Here is a 24,025-nt window from a genome sequence, read left to right on the forward strand (position 1 = left end):
ATAGTATCCACAAAACACCAGTCTCAACGTCAACAGTGAAGAGGCAACTCCGGGATGCTAGGATGCTGGCCTTCTAGGCAGAGTTGCAAAGAAAAAGCCATATCTCAGACTGGCCAATAAAAATTCAAGTTTAAGATGGGCAAAAGAACACAGACACTGGACAGAGGAACTCTGCCTAGAAGGCCAGAGTCGCCTCTTCACTGTTGATGTTGAGACATGCGTTTTGCGGATTTTGCCAGTTGAGGAGTGTCTAGTCTGTTTCTCAAACTAGACACTCTAATGTACTTGTCCTCTTGTTCAGTTGTGCACATGGGCCTCCCACTCCTCTTTTTATTCTGGTTAGAGACAGTTTGCGCTGTTCTGTAAATGGAGTAGCTTCTGTTTCTTGGCAATTTCTCGCATGGAATAGCCTTCATTTCTCAGAACAAGAATAGACTGACGAGTTTCACAAGAAAGGTCTTTGTTTCTGGCCATTTTGAGCCTGTAATCGAACCCACAAATGCTAATGCTCCAGATAATCATCTAGTCTAAAGAAGGCCAGTTTTATTGCTTCTTTAATCAGGACAACAGTTTTCAGCTGTCCTAACATAATTGCAAAAGGGTTTTCTAATGATCAATTAGCCTTTTAAAATTATAAACTTGGAACAGCTAACACAACGTGCCATTGCAACACAGGAGTAATGGTTGCTGATAATGGGCCTCTGTACGCCTATGTAGATATTCCATAAAAAAATCAGCCGTTTCATTAACAATGTCTACACTGTATTTATGATCAATTTGATGTTAATTTTAATGGACAAAAATGTTGCTTGTTTTCTCAAAATGGGGACTGTCTAATTGTAATGATTATTTTACAATATTGAGGATATGCAGGGAAGTAGGTTACTTACTTCTAACTTTGGTTTACTCCATAGTCATCATCTCCAACATTGGGAACTTCCATTTTAAAGCATTGCTTTGGTGTGGATTTATGCCGATACGCTCAGTTGTGTTCCTCCATTGTATTCACCTTCCCTTATTTCTATTGTCAATTCTGTTTCTGTGCGTCAATGGAAAGTCTACAAAACTACGAGCAAACCAACTTTTGTATTGAACACATGGAATTGGATTGTGACGACAACAATGAATGAATCCTGCACACAATGTGCTATAATATTCTATTTGATGTCTATGAAATTGTTTGGTGAAATATGCATTAAAGGAGATTAATTGCCCATAATTCTGCACCTTTTGGATAGTTTTATTTACCAATTTTGATCATGATTTAGTGCCTGCAAATACAATTATATTCTATTGATCTACTCTGGATTTTTTTAAAACACAATTACTTTCCATTTTGTCTGCTTGGATTCAAGAGGTAATTATGGTTGTGTTAATATTTTTGCGACAGTATAATAAAGTTTTGATTAATCCAATTTTTGTTTTGAGAAGGCAAAAACATTTTGAAAAGGCATTTACTGTTTTGCAAAAAGCCACAGAGTGATGTGTCTTGTGGACTCTGTTTTGAAAATCGACAACATAGTTCCATGAAATGCTTGTATGCGATTGAGAAAAACTTTAATATCACTTTCTATAAATGTTGTACTACATTGCAATAACACTCCTGTCGGACATTTTACCATAGTGTACTATAGTACGTATTAGAGTTTACCATTGTTACGGTTTTCTTCTATATCCTCCTCTGACGAAGAGGTAGAACAAGGATCGGACCAAAACGCAGCGTGTCGATTGAGATTCATGTTTAATTAAACAAAGAAACACGAACACTACACAAACACTACAAAACAAGAAATGAAACCGAAACAGCCTATCTAGTGCAAACTAACCGAAAGTACACATAGGACACTAAGGACAATCACCCACGACAAACTCAAAGAATATGGCTGCCTAAATATGGTTCCCAATCAGAGACAACGATAAACACCTGCCTCTAATTGAGAACCACTCCAGACAGCCATAGACTTTGCTAGATAACCCTACTAGCAACAATCCCAATACCACCACCAAAACGTCAAGACAAACGCACCACAATTACAAAAACCCCATGCCACACCCTGGCCTGACCAAATACATAAAGATAAACACAAAATACTTTGACCAGGGCGTGACAGAACCCCCCCCCCTAAGGTGCGGAATCCCGAAACACACCTCAAAACAATAGGGAGGGTCCGGGTGGGCGTCTGTCCATGGTGGCGGCTCCGGGGCAGGACGTGGACCCCACTCCATTAATGTCTTAGTCCCCTCTCCCTTCGTCCCTGGATAGTCCACCCTCGCCGCCGACCATGGCCTAGTAGTCCTCACCCAGAACCCCACTGGACTGAGGAGCAGATCGGGACTGAAGGACAGCTCGGGACTGAGGCAGCTCGTGACTGAGGGGAAGCTCGGGAGTGAGAGAAAGCTCAGGAGCGAGAGGAAGCTCAGGAGTGAGAGAAAGCTCAGGCAGGTAGGTAGATCTACCAGATCCTGGCTGGCTGGTGGTCTCAGCAGATCCTGGCTGACTGGTAGATCCTGGCTGACTGGCAGATCCTGGTTGACTGGCAGATCTGGATGAGTCTGGTTGACTGGCAAATCTGGAAGAGTCTGGTTGACTGGCAGATCTGGAAGAGTCTGGTTGACTGGCAGATCTGGAAGAGTCTGGTTGACTGGCAGATCTGGAAGAGTCTGGTTGACTGGCAGATCTGGAAGAGTCTGGTTGACTGGCAGATCTGGAAGAGTCTGGTTGACTGGCAGATCTGGAAGAGTCTGGTTGACTGGCAGATCTGGAAGAGTCTGGTTGACTGGCAGATCTGGAAGAGTCTGGTTGACTGGCAGATCTGGAAGAGTCTGGTTGACTGGCAGATCTGGAAGAGTCTGGTTGACTGGCAGATCTGGAAGAGTCTGGTTGACTGGCAGATCTGGAAGAGTCTGGTTGACTGGCAGATCTGGAAGAGTCTGGTTGACTGGCAGATCTGGAAGAGTCTGGTTGACTGGCAGATCTGGAAGAGTCTGGTTGACTGGCAGATCTGGAAGAGTCTGGTTGACTGGCAGATCTGGAAGAGTCTGGTTGACTGGCAGATCTGGAAGAGTCTGGTTGACTGGCAGATCTGGAAGAGTCTGGTTGACTGGCAGATCTGGAAGAGTCTGGTTGACTGGCAGATCTGGAAGAGTCTGGTTGACTGGCAGATCTGGAAGAGTCTGGTTGACTGGCAGATCTGGAAGAGTCTGGTTGACTGGCAGATCTGGAAGAGTCTGGTTGACTGGCAGATCTGGAAGAGTCTGGTTGACTGGCAGATCTGGAAGAGTCTGGTTGACTGGCAGATCTGGAAGAGTCTGGTTGACTGGCAGATCTGGAAGAGTCTGGTTGACTGGCAGATCTGGCGGCGCTGGGCAGACTGGCGGCGCTGGGCAGACTGGCGGCGCTGGGCAGACTGGCGACGCTGGGCAGACTGGCGACGCTGGGCAGACTGGCGACGCTGGGCAGACTGGCGGCGCTGGGCAGACTGGCGGCGCTGGGCAGACTGGCGGCGCTGGGCAGACTGACGGCGCTGGGCAGACTGGCGGCGCTGGGCAGACTGGCGACGCTGGGCAGACTGGCGGCACTGGCTGCTCCATATAGGCTGACAGCTCTGGCGGCTTCTTACAGACTGACAGCTCTGGCGGCTCCGTGCTGACTGGCAGCCCCTTGCAGACCGGCAGCCCCTTGCAGACTGGCAGCTCCTTGCAGACTGACAGCTCCTTGCAGACTGACAGCTCCTTGCAGACTGACAGCTCCGTGCAGACTGACAGCTCCGTGCAGACTGACAGCTCCGTGCAGACTGACAGCTCTGGCTGCTCCATGTAGACTGGCAGCTCCTTGATGACTGGCAGCTCTGGCTGCTCTATGCAGACTGACAGCTCTGGCTGCTTCATGCAGACTGACAGCTCTGGCTGCTCCATGTAGACTGGCTGCTTCATGCAGACTGGCAGCTCGGGCTCCTTCATGTAGACTGACAGCTCTGGCTGCTCCATGCAGACTGACAGCTCTGGCTGCTCCATGCAGACTGACAGCTCTGGCTGCTTCGTGTAGACTGGCTGCTTCATGCAGACTGGCAGCTCGGGCTGCTCCATGCAGACTGACAGCTCCTTGCAGACTGACAGCTCCGTGCAGACTGACATCTCTGGCTGCTCCATGTAGACTGGCAGCTCCTTGATGACTGGCAGCTCTGGCTGCTCTATGCAGACTGACAGCTCTGGCTGCTCCATGCAGACTGACATCTCTGGCTGCTTCGTGTAGACTGGCTGCTTCATGCAGACTGGCAGCTCGGGCTGCTCCATGCAGACTGACAGCTCCTTGCAGACTGACAGCTCCGTGCAGACTGACATCTCTGGCTGCTCCATGTAGACTGGCAGCTCCTTGATGACTGGCAGCTCTGGCTGCTCTATGCAGACTGACAGCTCTGGCTGCTTCATGCAGACTGGCTGCTTCATGCAGACTGGCAGCTCGGGCTCCTTCATGTAGACTGACAGCTCTGGCTGCTCCATGCAGACTGACAGCTCTGGCTGCTCCATGCAGACTGACATCTCTGGCTGCTTCGTGTAGACTGGCTGCTTCATGCAGACTGGCAGCTCGGGCTGCTCCATGCAGACTGACAGCTCTGGCTGCTTCATGTAGACTGGCTGCTTCGTGTAGACTGGCTGCTTCATGCAGACTGGCAGCTCGGGCTGCTCCATGCAGACTGACAGCTCTGGCTGCTTCATGTAGACTGGCTGCTTCATGCAGACTGGCAGCTCGGGCTGCTCCATGCAGACTGACATCTCTGGCTGCTTCATGTAGGCTGACAGCTCTTTGCAGACTGGCAGCTCTGTCTGCGCTGAACAGGCGGGAGACTCCGGCAGCGCAGGAGAGGAGGAATACTCTAACTGCGCTAAACAGGCGGGAGAATCCAGCAGCGCAGGAGAGGAGAGAGACTCTGGGTGCGCTGAACAGGCGGGAGACTCCGGCAGCGCAGGAGAGGAGGAAGACTCTAACTGCGCTAAACAGGCGGGAGAATCCAGCAGCGCAGGAGAGGAGAGAGACTCTGGTTGCGCTGAACAGGCGAGGCGCACTGAAGGCCTGGTGCGTGGTGCTGGTACTGGTGTTACTGGACCGAGGACACGCACAGGAAGCCTGGTGCGGGGAGCTGCTACCAGAGGACTGGAGTGTGGAGGTGGCACAGGATGGGCTAGACCGTGAAGGCGTACTGGAGATCTTGAGAGCAGTGTTGGCACAGGACGTGCAAGGCTAGGGATGTGTACAGGAGGCCTGGTACGTGAGGCTGGTACCAACTTCACCAGCCGACTAACACACACCTCAGGACGAGTATGGAGCGCTAACCCAGGTGCCATCAAATCCCCGACACGTTCCGTCGGGCGAATTCCATGCAAAAAGCACCAACACAGCAACTCCCTCATTTCTCTCTCCTCCAATTTCCCCATTAACTCCTTCACGGTCTCTGTTTCGCTCACCTCCAACACCGGCTCTGGTTCGGGTCTCCTCCTAGGCTCCTCACGATAAACAGGGAGAGTTGGCTCAGGTCTGACTCCTGACTCTGCCACACTCTCCCTGAGCCCCCCCTCAAGACATTTTTGGGGCTGATTCTCAGGCTTCCTTCCGAGTCGCCGTGCTGCCACCTCATTACGGCGCCTCTTCGCTCTCGCCGCCTCCAGTTCCTCTTTGGGGCGGCGATATTCTCCAGGCTGAGCCCAGGGTCCTTCTCCATTTAGGATTTCCAAAACAACACTACAAAACACTACAAAACACTACAAAACACTACAAAACACTACAAAACACTACAAAACACTACAAAACACTACAAAACACTACAAAACACTACAAAACACTACAAAACACTACAAAACACTACAAAACACTACAAAACACTACAAAACACTACAAAACAAGAAATGAAACCGAAACAGCCTATCTAGTGCAAACTAACCGAAAGTACACATAGGACACTAAGGACAATCACCCACGACAAACTCAAAGAATATGGCTGCCTAAATATGGTTCCCAATCAGAGACAACGATAAACACCTGCCTCTAATTGAGAACCACTCCAGACAGCCATAGACTTTGCTAGATAACCCTACTAGCAACAATCCCAATACCACCACCAAAACCCCAAGACAAACACACCACAATTACAAAACACCCATGCCACACCCTGGCCTGACCAAATACATAAAGATAAACACAAAATACTTTGACCAGGGCGTGACAACCATAGTATACCGTGGTGCATACTATGGTAGGCCTACAAATAAATGTATGTGTACTATGATAAATGTGTAAATAATGGCATTTATCCATATTAACCTACTGTTCAATGACAATCATAAACACAAATAATGTGTTGTCCTGTAAATATGTAGCTATTGGAAAAATCATCTGCATCACGCTGGAAAGCTGGAAATCATTCCATGAATAACGTTGTTTTATTTCTGGAAAATACATGTATGGTTAGTGCAGTAGTGTACTGTAGAGAATAGGGTGCCATTTGGGACGCAGACCTTGTCCAGTCCTAGTTAGCCTTTCATTCCAGTAGGTGGATTTGGATGCTTTTTGGATGCACAACGGAGGCCGAAGACCCATGTGTCTATGTTTCATTGTTATCATCTTGTCCCTACCCCAATAGATTTCTTGACAGTTTAAGATCAATAATCAGTGGATTTTCATCAGCGTGAGTTCAAGTGCTACTGGTATCACAAGGAGTGAATAAAGAGCTGCCCTAGTATTGGCCTGAGGTGAAAAGTACTCTACCCATCTTCTGGGTGATATATTGTGACCGCTTGTCGAAAAGGGAGCTTTTCAATAACAATAATGATTCATTTAAATTTGTGGGGAAGATGGTGTGTCGATCTTTCTGTAGGGTGAGCCTGGTGTCCGTTATAACTCTGTAGTAGGCCCCAAGCCTAGGACTGAACTCCCTCTGACATCTAACAGCATGGTGTTGGATTCACTTTCATGCCAGCTGTCAAAGTGTAATGGGATGGATGATCTGGGATCACCTTGCTTTCTTCTGACCAGATTGTCACACCACTACACCTCTCATTTCACTGGAGCTGTGGTTTTATTTTAATATATTTCCTGTGGCCTTTCAGACATTTGTATTTTTAACAGACCGGACAGTGTAGAAGGATGAAGGTGAGGAGAGGGTTTATGACTAAGTGGTGGGTCCTGGGAAACTGAGGAGATGTGTTTGGGAGTTTTTACTATGGGCTCTTCTGTCTAGCTTTTCTCACTATTGAAATACCTGCAGCTGAGCCTGGTTTGGTCTAGTGCAGGGGTCCTCAAACCTCTCCTCTGGGACCCCCAGCTTTTCACAATTCTAGAATAGTTTAAATGCATGGAACAGTTGGGGGTCCCGGAGGAGAGGTTTGAGGACCACTGCACTAGGCCACAGCAGGCCACAGCGAATTGATTTGGTGAGAAAAGACATCAGCTGAGATTGCGGATTCTCCGTGCATTAAAGACAGACCCAAGGGTGACCCAGGCCCGGCGTGCGCGAGCAGTTTACATGAGCATCCTGATTTACCAGCCATTCTCTTTTATAGGAGCTACTGCTTGCCAATGGAACAGCAAAAGCTCTGTAACTCTCTGAATAACGATACTGTTTTAATAATGCATCTGTTTGCAACCTGCTAAAGGTGAGTTGAGGTCTCAGTTGTAGCACTGATGATATGTGCTGTATTTCAGGAGGGAACTCCAGGCACTCTGAGGCAGAACATTCTGTTTGGTATGGAGTCAATTCCCCAAAGCGTTTCAACAGTCAATGTTGTCAGGGAATGGATGGAAGTATGATAGTAAGGTTATCTGTACCACCAACATCTGGTATACATGTTCTGTTGTGTTGCTCTTTTCTCTGCCATTTCTGCCTCTGAGTTCTTTTCCATAGTTTTCTCACTTTTTCAGATGTAATGTATTAAAAAAGCATACAGTGGTACTGTTGCAGCCACTAAAATTTAAAAAATTAAAAATAAACCTGTACCATGCATTGCAGCAATTGTTTTGCCAATATCGCGGTGCAACCTGACTTTAAAAAGCCCACGACTGTTATTCTATGGTGGTGCTGTGTGACTCTCCCTTGCTGTTATGCTAGATCAATATGTAGTGGGCACTCTCTTATCAGACCTAAACAGCACACCAATTCATGGATCAATGGTTGGCTGGCCCTGCTGACGTGTAGTAATTTCATTTGTCCAGACATATTTGTCCATTTGTATAAAGCAGTGGTTCTCAGTGTTCTGTGGTTACTAAACCACCAATCACATTTTGCCCTGCCTAAAGTACACCCTCAGATGCAACTGATTATAAGGCCAATGTTCTCATGAGTCTTCCCAACTACTTCCTGTGGATAGGCCAGGTATCCCCAGAGGTACTAGTATATCAAGGCAGAAGGCGAGACACGAGGCAGATGGTTGGAGTCTTACAATGTTTAATAAACCAAAGAGGTTGGCAAAAAGGTCCAAACCAGATCAGAGTCCAGGAGGTACAGAGTGGCAGACAGGCTCGTGGTCAAGGTAGGCAGAATGGTCAGGCAGGCGGGTACAAAGTTCAGAAACAGGCAAGTGTCAAAAGCTGGAGGACTAGAAAAAGGAGAAGAGCAAAAGGAGTACGGGAAAAACACGCTGGTTGACTTGCATTTCAGGTAAAATAACAACTCAATCTTTATATCCCAGGACAAATTAGCTAGAAACAGCAAGCTAGCTAAATAGGACAAATTAACGTTAGCTAGCAAGTGCAAGCTAACTAGCTAAATTGCCATATATGTTTAATGATTTTCGACCTGTCCCCAAATTAATGTCAGTGGTTCAGAGTTTGTTTTGATATTATAACCTGCGTGTCGTGATCGCTTTTGGTGTGGTGTGGTGTGGGGGGGGGGGGGGGGGGGGGGGGGGCAAAATACATTTATGCACGATAGCGCACGCGAAAATAAGCGACACCTGGAGAGGGTGAAGACAATCACAGGAACAGGTGAAACCGATCAGGGCGTGACATAGTATCCCAGCTTGAGAACCAATGGTCTCTAGTTTGGACTCAAACTACTACAACTACAAACTATTCAACCCAACACCATACATTCCATCTGCATAGTAAGAAACCACAAATGAAGATACATATCCTCTCAAACACCCCAATAATTTTTGGGGGTTCAACAGTCTGAATGTCAATTGTACAGTGGCATGCAAATGAACACAATCTTCTGTACCTGACATGTTTGGTTGAACTGACAGTTGTAATGAGCACTACTATCGAGGTTGTCCACTATCGACACATCTATTTATTATTGCCTTCGAAATGTTAGCTGTTAAAATCAGATCCAATATTAAAGAGATAGAAATCCAGGGCTTAAAAATAAAGGTGTCATTGTACGCTGAAGAGTGATGTTTTCTTTTAAATCCACAATTTGGATCCCTCCACAGCCTAATAGAGGAACTAGATACGGTTTCTAACCTCTCTGGATTAAAACCAATTGATAAGTGTACTATATTGCATATTGGATCACAAAAAAAGACAACTTATACATTACCGTATAGTTTACCATTAAAATGGTCTGACAGGGATGTGGACATACTCTGTATATATATCCTGAAAGAAAGAAATGATCACATTCCCCAAAAAATGTATAGAAAGGAAAATGTGTCTATTTGTAGAAAAAAATCACACTGATTTACAGTCATATCCCAGTTTACCTATTTGCTTATGGTCTTGCCCACACCTAGCGACCTGTTTTTTTTATTTTAATTATATGAGCAAAATAAATTCTATTTTGTTTGGAACGGCAAGCCATACAAAATTAAAAGGGCCTATTTATATAATATATATGATTTCGGAGGGCAGAAATGATTAAATATTAAAGCATTAGACCTCTCACTAAAGGTGTCAGTCATACAAAAGTTATACTTAAATCCGAACTGATTCTCTAGCAAATTAGTAAGAATGTCTCACCCCATGTTCAAGAATGGCCTTTTTCCCTTTATTCAGATTACAACCTCCCACTTTCGGGTTATTTAAAAATGAAATCATATCCAAAACAAGCCATTGAAAGTTGGTTGCAATTTCAGTTTAATACACCAGAAAAGACAACAAATAATACAACAAATATTGTGGTGAATCTCAAATATACTAATTGATTAAAAAAAAACTTTTTGATGAATAAAAAAATATATATAATCTTTATAAATGATATTATAAATATAAATTATATCATTCCTTCATAAATTATATCATAAATAGGACTGGTGGAGTTATGTCACACATGCAGCTAACAAAAATATATGGTCATGTCTGCTCTACCTGTCACGCTGTCATGCCTTGGTCATTGTATTTTGTGTTTTCGTTATATATTTGATCAGGTCAGGGTGTGACAGGGTTTATGTTATTGTATTTCGTATTGGGGTTTGTAGTATTTGGGATCGCGGCTGATTAGGGGTGTTGTATAGGCTTGGCTGCCTGAGGCGGTTCTCAATCAGCAGTCAGGTGATTCTCGTTGCCTCTGATTGGGAACCGTATCAGTTTCGCTTTGTCTTTCGTGGGTGATTGTTCCTGTCTCTGTGTAGTTTCACCAGATAGGCTGTAATTAGGTTTCACGTTCCGTTTGTTGTTTTTGTATTTATTAGTTATTTTCATGTATCGCACTTTTCTTCATTAAAGACATGAGTAACCACCACGCTGCATTTCAGTCCGACTCTCTCTCAACAAACGAAGAACGCCGTTACACACGCCCTGGCCATAGAGAGGCTTTTATTCTCTATTTTGGTTAGGCCAGCGTGTGACCAGGGTGGGCATTCTAGTTTCTTTATTTCTATGTTTTCGGCCGAGTGTGGTTCCCAACCAGAGGCAGCTGTCTATCGTTGTCTCTGATTGGGAATCATACTTAGGCAGTCCTTTTTCCCTCTTTCAGTTGTGAATCATATTTTTGCAATGGTTGTTATTTTGCCCTGTCATATTTGTTTTGTTGTTGTCGGTGTTCATTTAAGAAATAAATAGAATGAACATGTACCAAGCTGCGCTTTGGTCCACTTCTTCCCATGACGAACGTGACACTACCCAAAATTACAACAAACTCATTTCAGCATTACCACAAAAATGGAAGAAGCAACTGGAAGGGGGGAAAAGTAAAGAACTTGTCTGTCGGCCCTGCATTAAAGAACAAAAATTGGTTAAAGAAAATAGTGAACATTTTTTAAATGTCATAAATATGGGGGATACAACCTTCCCAGCTCTGCAGATTTTGGTTCGAAGAGACCGAGTCATTAGATTATTTATTTTTGGGACTGTCCATATATATGTAGCTTGTTTTTGGTCATAGGTCCAGGAATGGCAGAAGAATTTACCTGAAGCTAATACTGCTGATAGCAATACTGGTTGATTTGAAAAGTCAGAGTCAATTGAGCATTAATATAATAATACTTTTAGCAAAAAATATATAGATTTAATTTACAATCTGTAGAAACAATGAGAATAGAAAGGTTCAGAACTTTTGTTAAGCATCACAGCACAGTCAAAAAATATGTCAAATAGAAATCCAATATGGATGTTGTTAAGGCATAGATGGATACAGTTTAATGGAGCTGAAGGATGGGACTAATAACAACAGGTTAACAAATGGAAAATGTATTTAGGTTCATAACTTTTGTGAAACAGCACAGTTAAAATATATGGCAAATAGAAATCAAACTGAATGGACAGAAATATAAATAGATGGGAGAGGTTGAGGGTAGAGGAAGGACTGGACAAAAAAAAAAAATATATATATATATATATATATATATATAACTATTGTAAAATAGATTGTGTCCGTAAAATGTACAGTACCAGGTAAAAGTTTGGACACACCTACTCATACTCCAAGGTGTTTCTTTATTTTGTGTGTTTTGTCTTTTATATTTTCATGGTCGAATTGCTGCAAAGAAACCACTACTAAAGTACACCAATAAGAAGGAAATCTGTCCTTCGGTATGATGAGTCCAAATTTTAGATTTTTGGTTCCAACCGCCGTGTCTTTGTGAGACGCAGAGTAGGTGAACGGATGATCTCTGCATGTGTGGTTCCCACCATGAAGCATGGAGGAGATGGTGTGGGGGTGCTTTTCTGCTGACATTGTGACTGTGACTTATTTCGAATTCAAGGCAAACTTATCCAGCATGGCTACCACAGCATTCTGCAGCGATACGCCATCCCATCTGGTTTGCGCTTAGTAGGACTATCATTTGTTTTTCAACAGGACAATGACCCAACACACCTTCAGGCTGTGTAAGGGCTATTTGACCAAGAGTGATGGAGTACTGCGCCAGATGACCTGGCCTCCACAATCACCCGACCTCAACCCAATTGAGATGGTTTGGGATGAGTTGGACTGCAGAGTGAAGGGGAAGCAGCCAACAAGTGCTCAGCATATGTGGGAACTCATTCAGAACTGTTGGAAAAGCATTCCAGGTGAAGCTGGTTGAGAGAATGCAAAGTGTGCAAAGCTGTCATCAAGGCAAAGGGTGGCTACTTTGAAGAAGGTAAAATCACTTTTTTGGTTACGCCATGCATCCATATGTTTTTTCATAGTTTTGATGTCTTCACCATTATTCTAGGATGTAGAAAATAGTAATAGTACTGTATATTTACAAAATATATGCAGGACTGGAAATCATGCAGACATTTTACATTGATGGAGGCTACAATCGATCTGCGATTATTAAAGCTGATCTACCCTCTAAAAAAAGAACCTAGTCACACATTCAACATTTGACTTTTGACGTAAAGTCTTCATTGTATGTGAGAAGATTAATCGTTTTGGAGTCGATCATCCTGGAGGTCTCGTCCGATGGACTTTAAGAGGCTCTGTGTTCAGTGGTGAGCTACGTCTTCCCAGCCAGCCAGTCAGTCAGTAGGCAATTTACCCCAATCAGTATCTGTGCGAGACAGAGTCAATGGCTCCTGTATTTAAAGCTGTTCACATACCCTTTCCAAGCTGTGTCCTCTTGATATAAGATGACTCCCCAGCTGATATATTCATCTCCCAGGAATGAAACATAAACAGTATTTCAGCGTGCTTTACGATCACCACATCCCAGACACCACTGCCAAATCTGCTTACAGATTTCATTGTAGCGTTGATACTACGTGCAGCAAACATTTCAGACTGCTGAGAATGTCACTGTTCAGCCTTTCACCACAGAGAGAGATCAGTATTTCATATAACGGTCTATCACCACTTCATTAGATTTGGAGCCTTGTGCCCTATTAAATTAAACCCTCACACCAATTTTCAATTAATTCACGCATGGAGGCGTGTGTGCGTGTGGATCAGTGGATGGTGCCGGAGGGGATTGGCTGCTGTTTTACGGGCTCTTAACCAACTGTGCTATTTTGTTTGTTTTTTCGCATTGTTTGTTGTGCATAATGTTGCTGCTACCGTCTCTTATGACTGAAAAGAGCTTCCAGGCATCAGAATAGAGATTACTCACCTCGAACTGAATGAAGATTTTTGTTTATGAGTCCAACGCAAAGGATATACTGCTTCCTGGAGACCAGGCCCAAATCCCTGTCATTCATTTGAAGAAAAGACGTAAATACAGGGAGTGGAGGTCTGGGTGAGAATTTGTCAGCGAGTGAATAAACCACCACTACCCTCGGTATTATTGGCCAATGTGCAATCATTGGAAAACAAACTGGACGATCTACGATTAAGACTATCCTACCAACGGGACATTAAAAACTGAGGGGAAAAAAACTCTAGACCAACTTTACTCCAACTACAGAGAGACGCATACAAAGCTCTTCCTCGCCCTCCATTTGGAAAATCTGACCATAATTCTATCCTCCTGATTCCTGCTTGAATCCTACCACACCGGCTCTGACGCTCTTCGGATGTGGCAGGTCTTGATAACTATTACAGACTACAAAGGGAAACGCAGCCGTGAGCTGCCCATTGATGCAAGCCTACCAGACAAACTAAATGCCATTTACGCTCACTTTGAGTCAAGCAACACTGAAGCATGCATGAGAGCACCTGCTGTTCTGGACGACTGTGTGATCACGCTCTCCGTAGCCGATGTGAGCAAGACCTTTAAACAGGTCACCATTCACAAAGCTATGGGGCCAGACGGATTACCAGGATGTGTACTCATATGCGGACCAACTGGCAAGTGTCTTCACTGACATTTTCAACCTCTCCATGACCGAGTCTGTAATACCTACATGTTTCAAACAGACCACCATAGTCTCTGTGCCCAAGAAAGCAAAGGTAACCTGCCTAAATGATTACCGCCCCGTAGCACTCACATTGGTAGCCATGAAGTGCTTTTAAAGGCTGATCATGGCTCACATCAACACTATCATGCCAGAAACCCTGGACCCACTCCAATTCGCATACCTCCCCAATAGATCCACAGATTACACAATCTCAATCGCACTCGACACTGACTTTTCCCAGCTAGGCAAAGGGAACAGCTACGTGAGAATGTTGTTCATTGACTACAGCTCAACACCATAGTGCCCTCAAACCTCATCATTAAACTAAACACCTCCCTCTGTAACTGGATCGTGGACTTCCTGACGGTCCGCCCCCAGGTGGTAAAGGTAGGCAACAACACATCTGCCATGCTGATCCTCAACAATGGGGCCCCTTAGGGGTGCATGCTTAGTCCCCTCCTGTACTCCCTGTTCACCCATGACTGCATGGCCAAGCACGACTCCAACACCATAATTAAGTTTGCTGACAACACATCACTGGTAGGCCTGATCACTGACAACGATGAGACAGCCTATAGGGAAGAGGTCAGAGACTGGCAGTGTGGTGCCAGGACAACAAACTCTCTCTCAATGTGAGCCAGACAAAGGAGCTGATGGTGGACTATAGGATCACCAACTATCATGGTCCAGACACACCAAGACAGTTGTGAAGAGGGCACGACAACACATTTTCCCCCTCGGGAGACTGAAAAGTTTTGGCAAGGGTCACAAGATCCTCAAAAAGTTCCACAGCTGCCCCATCGAGAACATCCTGACTCTTTGCATCACTGCCTGGTATGGCAACTGCTCGGTTCTACAGATGGTAGTGCGTACGGCCCAGTACATCACCGGGGCCAAGCTGCCTGACATCCAGGACCTATATACTAGGCGGTGTCAGAGGAAGGCCCAAAAAATTGTCAAAGGTTCTCTCTGTTCTCTCTGCTATCGCATGGCAAGCGGAACCGGAGTACCAAGTCTAGGACCAAAAGGCTCCTTAACAGCTTCTACCTCCAAGCCATAAGACTGCTGAACAACTCAACTAATCAAATGGCCACCCAGACTATTTACATTGACCCCCCCCCCCCTTGTTTTTACACTGCTGCTACAAAACTGCTGCTAAAGTGCACATTGACTCAATACTGGTACCCCTGTATATAGCCTTGTTATTTTTATGTACATTTCTTGTTACTTTTTTACATATTTTTTTTAACTTTAGTTTATTCAGTACATATTTGAATAACTCTATTTCTTGAACTGCGTTGTTGGTTTAAGGTCTTGTAAGTAAGCATTTCACGGTAAGGTCTACCTGTTGTATTAGCCGCATGTGACAAATACAATTTGACTTGATATGTGAGGCACCAGTTAACCAGTTATACAATTTGGGTAGTCATGTTAGCACTAGCAGCTTGTTCTGATGACGGTTTCATGTTGCGCTGTGATTGCACTGCAGATCTGTTATGATGATTACACTGGGAGTTTAAACTCCTTTTCACCCCTTTCTCCTAGAGAATAATGACGTGTCTGTAAGTGGAGAAAACAAAAGGGAACATTTCAACTGTACATGACATGTTATGTCACCACCCTGTTGAGAATGTGGCTACAACCCTTTTAATTGCTTGTCTGGGTTTTTGTGGGAGCACTCGACACTTGGTAATTTGCCCATTGTTTCCTCCTGCATCAATTATCACAGCTGTAGAATGGGACTACATTGTTTGTCTTTGACGTAGTCATATTGTATTTTACCTGTATGGATGTAAACACATGATTTCATCTCGCCACCAGCAGAAGTTACCTGTTTGTGAAAAGAGCAGGTTTGTGTCGTTTCCACAGTGTGCACTAGAATAGAGAGACTTGGTCGATCACGCTCTCTGTAGCCGACGTGAGTAAGACCTTTAAACAGGTCAACATTCACAAGGCTGCGGGGCCAGACGGATTACCAGGTGTGCTCTGGGCATGGTGCTGACCAACGGGCAGGTGTCTTCACTGACATTTTTAACATGTCCCTGATTGAGTCTGTAATACATGTTTCAAGCAGCCCACCATAGTCCCTAGCCCACCATAGTCCCTGTGCTCAAGAACACAAAGGTAACCTGCTTAAATGACTACAGATCCGTAGCACTCATGTCTGTAGCCATGAAGTGTTTTGAAAGGCTGGTAAGGGCTCACATCAACATCCTTATCCCAGAAACCCTAGACCCAGTCCAATTTGCATACCGCCCAAACAGATCAACAGATGATGCAATCTCTTTTGCACTCCACACTGTCCTTTCCCACCTGGACAAAAGGAACAGCTACGTGAGAATACTATTCATTGACTACAGCTCAGCGTTCAACACCATAGTACCCTCAAAGCTCATCACTAAGCTAAGGATCCTGGGACTCAATACCTCCCTCTGCAACTGGATCCTGGACTTCCTGACAGGCCGCCCCCAGGTGGTGAGGGTAGGTAGCAACACATCTGCCACGCTGATCCTCAACACAGGAGCTCCCCAGGGGTCTGTGCTCAGTCCCCTCCTGTACTCCCTGTTCACCCACGACTGTATGGCCAAACACCATTAAGTTTGCAGACGACACAACCTGATCACCGACAATGACGAGACAGCCTAGTGGACCTGGCCGGGTGGTGCCAGAATAACAACCTATCCCTCAACGTAACCAAGAGAGATGGTTGTGGACTACAGGAAAAAGAGGACCGAGCACGCCCCCATTCTCATCGACGGGGCTATAGTGGAGCAGGTTGAGAGCTTCAAGTTTCTTGGTGTCCACATCACCAACAAACTAGAATGGTCCAAACACACCAAGACAGTCGTGAAGAGGGCACAACAAAGCCTATTCCACCTCAGGAAACTAAAAAGATTTGACATGGGTCCTCAGATCCTCAAAAGGTCCTACAGCTGCAATATCGAGAGCATCTGACTGACTGGTTGCGTCACTCCCAGGTATGACAATTGCTCGGCCTCTGACCGCAAGGCACTACAGAGGGTAGTGCGGACGGCCCTGTACATAACTGGGGCGAAGCTGCCTGCGATCCAGGACCTCTACACCAGGCGGTGTCAGAGAAAGGCCCTAAAAATTGTCAGAGACCCCAGCCACCCCAGTCATAGGCTGTTCTCTCTACTACCGCATGGCAAGCGGTCCCGGGATTGCCAAGTCTCGGACAAAAAGGCTTCTCAACAGTTTTTACACCCAAGCCATAAGATTCCTGAACAGGTAATTAAATAGCTAACTGGACTATTTGCATTGTGTGCCCTCCCCCCAACCCCCCTTCTACGCTGCTGCTACTTTCTGTTTATCATATATGCATAGTCACTTTAACTATTTAACTATACATTAATGTACATACTACCTCAATTGGTCCGACCAACCATTGCCCCCGCACGCACATTGGCTAACCGGGCTATCTGCATTGTGTCGCGCCACCCACCACCCGCCAACCCCTCTTTTACACTACTGGTACTCTATGTTTATTATATATGCATAGTCACTTTAACCATATCTACATGTTCATACTACCTCAATCAGCCCAACTAACTGGTGCCTGTATGTAGCCTCGCTACTGTTATAGTCTCGCTACTGTTATAGCCTCGCTACTGTTATAGCCTCGCTACTGTTGTAGCCTCGCTACTGTTATAGCCTCGCTACTGTTATAGCCTCGCTACTGTTGTAGCCTCGCTACTGTTGTAGCCTCGCTACTGTTATAGCCTCGCTACTGTTATAGCCTCGCTACTGTTATAGCCTCGCTACTGTTATAGCCTCGCTACTGTTATAGCCTCGCTACTGTTGTAGCCTCGCTACTGTTATAGCCTCGCTACTGTTATAGCCTCGCTACTGTTGTAGCCTCGCTACTGTTATAGCCTCGCTACTGTTGTAGCCTCGCTACTGTTATAGCCTCGCTACTGTTATAGCCTCGCTACTGTTATAGCCTCGCTACTGTTATAGTCTCGCTACTGTTATAGTCTCGCTACTGTTATAGCCTCGCTACTGTTGTAGCCTCGCTACTGTTGTAGCCTCGCTACTGTTATTTTTCACTGTATTTTTACTGTTTTATTTCTTTACGTACCTATTGTTCTAATACCTTTTTTTGCACTGTTGGTTATAGACTGTAAGTTCACTGTAGGACACCTGTTGAATTCGGCGCACGTGACAAATAAACTGTGATTTGATTTGATTTGATTTGATTTGACTTGTGCCATTCTCATCGACTGCCCATTACCGTGACCGATTCCATCAACTGCTCCACGGCAACTCGCCGAGGCCCCCTCTCATTCGATATTCGGCTGGGCAGGCCGCTGTGCACAACCCATGACAAGCTACCCAAATCGATTGGCTATAATTGCATTTAGGCGAATTGATTCAGCTTTTTGTATGTTTTTCTAATTGTAATTTTCCTGCTGTGATCAAGGAATTAGAGGGAGCGTGGCCTTTAATGAACTCTTGGGCTAAACGCTGTCTGGCTTACTGATGCTTCCTGAAGTTTGACACACTGGTGGACCTGTGTGACAGCTGTTATTTGCATACAGTTTTTCCGGAAACTTCTCAGGATATGGTAGTGATTTGTCCCACCTTGAGAAATATGCTGGTAGGTGTGCTGTTTCAAAACAGAAACGTTCTATGTTAGTCAGCGGATAAAGTAAGCAGCTAGTTGCTATCTTTGCCTGTTATCGTACTCAACCACACATGCTACTGTAGGTGAAGGATGTGAAATTTGGTCAGATCATAATGTCAACACACAAAAAATGGAGTCCTTGAGCTGCAGTGAACCAGTGATTGTGCCAATTGGATATACTGATGTCTGATGTGGCTATTGTTTTTATTGTGTTGATGGTTTTCTCGTTCTTAGTGTATTTATGTCAATTGTGTCAAATAATTCAGCATTTGCTGCTATTGATACTTTGTATTGCTGAATTTGTGAAGTAAACAATTTTCTCTTTCTCTCTATTCTTCACAATTGCACCCATTACAAATATGTGGGGAAAAGTGTATGTATTTTCCTACTTGACCAACTCCTCATTACAGAGACTGACACAGTTTAGTCTGTGTCCTTTCCTATTCGATCCAGCTATTTAACCTCCATAGATGAGTAAGCCATAGTCTATAACTAGGTCCCAGAGTTTTTCCTGATCAGGTCACATGATTCTGGAAAGTACCGGGCCCTAGATGAAGTAATAGAAATGTCAGGAACTCCAATATATAGATATAGAGAATATAAAGAGTATATAATTAGTTACTTTCTAATCCTATACAATTATTTTTATTTGATGAGAACCTCCCATACTAAGAGAGAAGATGGTGTAGGCCTGATGGTACATCACAAGGCTATGGGAGGCAAATGCATTCTCCTGACGAGAAACACTGTCATTTCTTTCAAGGATATGTGTTTTAATGGACTTGCAGAAATGAAACCCACTATCACGAGTGATGATACTCAAAGATTAACACAATGTAGTAGTTTATTGGTGTTTTGCACATGATCACCGACAGATTCTGATCCTGGATCAGCTTAGCACCTGTTCCACATGCTGTCACTCGTGTGAAAACAAACTCCATCTGATCCAAATTCATTCTGGTGTGTGCATGAGAGATTAACCCCAATGGAGGGCCTGAGTACCAGGTATTGGGATGATGCGGTAGGATTTGTGCTGCACGAAAACATGCTAGCAAGCGGATGCTATGTAGAAGTTGTGACTTGAGAGCCACACCCTTGAATATGGTTATCTTCAGTTCTGGTGAAAGCTAATCATGCTTTTAGCAATCAGAAAAGCAACAGGGAAGTGCAATGAGGTAGCGTACCAGATAAATGAAAACGTCTATCATTTATTGAGGCTGTGGTGAAGATAGATGAGCGTACAGATGATCGATGGCGGTTGCTTTGTGTTCTCAGTGTGTGTGTGTGTGTTTGCTTGCGTGCATATGTGCGTGCCTGTGTGGGCGTGCGAATGTGTGCGTGTGTGTGCATGTGTCTGTGTGTATGTCTGCGCGCGTCATAGATTCTTCTATTATTTTTCTATGGTGTGCGTGCCTATCTGCATGTGTACGTGTGCAGATTCATGCTTCTATATAATCCATACATTTGTGTGTTATGTTCTCCAGGTGGCTGTGACAGGGGGACCCCCGGGGCAGGACCCATGAGGAGTCATAGAAGATGCTCGCAGCCTGGGCGCCTCTGCTCCTCTTAGCCATGTGGGTGAGATGTACCTCCGCTGGGCCGCTCTCCTTCAGAATAGGTAAGTAGTCTGACCTCTGTCCCTGGACCCAGCATGGCTGGAGGGCACAACTCGCCTGTCCCCTGCCTCTCCTCACTCCTTATTCAAAAGGCACCATCACAAGAGCTCCTCTACGTGTAATTCTAGGCCTGGTTGAGAGTGTTGACTTGCTCTGACAACTGATTGCTTCCTCAGTGCATCTCAACAGCCCTTTGACGAGAGTTCGGTATCACTCCAATTGTACTGTAACACGAAGAGGCGTTATTTTCTGAGTGTTATATTCTGTCTGCTATTTCTGATGCAGCAGAAAGGTACTTTCTTGTGTGCAACCGGGTACCTTAACCAAACGGCTAGAAAATCTAATTTTCTGCTACCATTTCCCGAGCCGCAGTGAAAAACACAAAGTGAGTGTCAAAATGAGTCATGATATTATACTTTGCCATAATTGAGTGTTAGCTGGGAAAACCAGTTACCTGTTTAGATACATTTTAGTGTATGGTGTTTACAGGCCCGTACTCATTTTCACACAGAGATGAGAGAGAGGAAATGGTGGGTAGAGATGGAGGACAGGGGTCCTCCTATCATTACATTAATTAGCCGATCCGTAGTCGGCTATCCACCAGCCGTAGGGCTGGGTCTGGGGCAGCAGTGGCCAGGACATCTCTCTCTCACAGCAGCAGCAGCAGAGGCCACCTCAACATGGGCTGATTTCTCCCAGCAACCACTGTGACGGCAGACGGAGGACAGACAGACTAACAGCAGCATAACAGCAGTCTATATTGATTTCTAGTGTGCCATAACTTTAATAACAACATGTATATTGGGTAACAAGCCGTGCAGGGATCAGAGAAAGGTCTGGCACTGTGAATGTGCCTTGCCAATCAATTATTAAAGTGCCCAATATGCTCACAGAGAAACTTCTCAGTTTGCTTTAGTCCATCTCCATGCGATCGCGACAGGGAGCAACAAACACACAGCCTCCCAGCTAGCACATTTGGTTCCTTGGAAGTTGTGGGAATGTACGTTTTGGATTTCCCATTGGTTCTGGGAACAAAGCCAGACATTTCCTGACCGGTAAGACGGAAGGTTTTTTAAATGTTTTGAGAATGGAAATTACAGGTTATTTGGAGGCTTTCTTTAAACTTTCAATAAATCTTTTAATACATTTGCTAGCTTAGTTTGGGTTAACTGTTTTGAACTCCAAGCACAGATTGGACACATGGAAATGAATTTGCTTTGGCATTAATCATGCAGACGTATTTGTTTTTTATTGTGGCACGGCATTAGTGATATTCAAACCTATGATCTTCATTTTAGTCTATTCAAACACACCCCATTTCAAAGGAAACAACACTCATTTCAGATGAGGTGTGGCCTACATACCTGAGCACACTTAACAAGATAGAGGAGATAGAATGTTAATGCTGAGAAAGGAATGTTAATGTTTTTAAATAACATTCTTATAACGTTCTTTGAATGTTACTAATGTTTTCTTGTTGTTTTTATGGAAAGTTTTCTTAATGTTCTGAGAACATGCATTTAAATAGGACTTTGAGGAAACCTGCAGAAAACATTGTGTTGAAGTATTGAAATTCCCACAGAAGAATCTTGTTTTTAACGTTCTCTGAACGTTCTGAAAGCACGACTTTAAATAGAACCATAAGGAATCTAAGGAACCTGCAGAAAACATTATGCTCAAGTACTGAAATCTCCACAGAAGAAAGAACATGGTTTCTTAACGTTCTGAGAACATGACTTTAAATAGAACCATAAGGAATCCTGTAGGAAACGTTATGCTGAAATACAGAAATTCCCACCTATGAAACTTATGGTTCTTAGAATGTTATGTGCTAGCTGGGTCTCCTGCACCATTCCCAGAACGTTGTGGGAAGGTTGTATGCAAATGAACCATCTGACAACCACCTTCTCACCAAGCGCTAAGAAACATATGGTCCTTAGAACGTTATGTGCTAGCCGGGTCCCAGAATTCTCTTGGATGATTAGTGAATGCTCTATTATACCTCCTCCTCCTCCTCCTACTCTATTTTCTCCTACCTTCCTTCCTTCCCTCCCTCCACCACCTCACATCTCTCTACAAAGGTACCTCCATAATGTTTATTCCCATCTTGTTTTAGTTGATAGTTAATTAGGCGGTCAGGCCTGTGTTTTCCCCCCTCTCTGATGTCAGGCGACGGGAGCTAGCCGCCGTTGAAGCCTGTCAGGGGCACGCCGCGGCACCGGCATTAGCATCGGGGCTGTTATTTTCATGCCTTTGCCTGCCGCCCACTGCCGCGCTCCAGGAGGGGATATTTAACAACCCTAGTCCCCTCGAGTCCTGCCTGACTACCGGAATGTCACTGTCTGGCCTTCCTACGGAATTAATACATTGCAACAGGCCTAAATAGCACCGCTACGCTAGCATCACACCCCACTGCCAGACAATAGTCAAGTTGTTGAGCACAGGTGAAATGAGGAGAGAAGGATGTTGTCTTTGGTTGAGTCTTAATTCTCCAGCCTTTTCCAGAAGTGTGCACTTGCACACTCCCAGTCAAGGACTTTAGTAAAAAGCATGTGATTGGTGTAAACTTTGGCTGGGGTGAGTTTCCATTCATTGTCAAATTCATTTGAGAAAGTGTGCAAGTGTACACGTTGGGAGAAGAGTTGGAGAATCGGGATGCAGCACATGCCTCTTTTGTTTGGCAGATTGGTGATAGATTTGCAGAATACAGTATGGTCAGATGATTGAGATGACATGATTGCGACTGGTGTGGTATTTGATTTACCAAGGAGGCTCATAACAGAACCAATTAACCAGTAAGCATGCACTGTTTTGATTATGCTCTTTTTTGGGGGATAGATGAGGAGTCCATCCAGAGATCCAGCTGATGATGTCATGAAAGTTGGAAAGGTATAACTATCTCAAATACACTGTCATTCTGTTAGACAGGTGTCATCCAACCTCCTTGATTTCACTAGCTGAAATTCGTATTGCCTACATACAGTATTTCTAATTGAAATGTACAATATGCAATCTTAAATTGCTAGAACAATGTTGCTATGTGATGCCAAAACAGCATTATACAAAAAAAAAGCTTGATGTTTGAATTCGCCTCATCTTTGCTGTGTTACATTCATTGACTGTGTTTCCAAGGAGTTATTTTCAGTTCCGTAGACAAAGTTAATCATTAGTCAGATTAACCAATTATGGCACCGGAGGGGATGGCTGCCATTTTATGGGCTCCTAGCCAATTGTGCTCTTCTGTTTGTTCGCGTTTGTAATTTGTTTTGAACATTAATGTTTCACCGCCATCTTTTATGACCGAAAAGAGCTTCTGGAAATCAGAAATCCATTTCCTCTAAAGAATCGGAGGCAAAATATTTGCCCCAAAACCCCATCATTAGCATGAAGAGGAAACGCCAATACAGGAGCGGCAGATCCGGGTGCTTGGTGAGAATTCGTTGCCAAGTGGATAATCCACCTTTACCATCCATCCTACTGGCAAACGTGCAATCACTGGAGAATAAACTGGAATATCTTAAGTTTCACCAAGTCATGGCTGAACGAGAACATGGATAATATACAGTTGGCTGGGTT

General features: G+C 44.6%; 1 protein-coding gene across 1 annotated transcript in view; it reads left to right on the top strand.

The window, feature by feature from the left end:
• Positions 1-24,025, top strand: part of LOC109887491 (glutamate receptor ionotropic, kainate 4) — a 435,871-nt gene that overhangs the window by 199,088 nt on the left and 212,758 nt on the right. The window contains exon 3 of the mRNA XM_031790434.1: positions 20,318-20,451. Coding sequence (XP_031646294.1) covers positions 20,370-20,451 — 82 coding nt within the window. The 5' untranslated portion in view covers positions 20,318-20,369. The remainder of the gene's footprint in view (positions 1-20,317; positions 20,452-24,025) is intronic.

Source organism: Oncorhynchus kisutch, linkage group LG15 (genome assembly GCF_002021735.2).
Source record: "Oncorhynchus kisutch isolate 150728-3 linkage group LG15, Okis_V2, whole genome shotgun sequence".
Taxonomy (NCBI): Eukaryota; Metazoa; Chordata; class Actinopteri; order Salmoniformes; family Salmonidae; genus Oncorhynchus; species Oncorhynchus kisutch.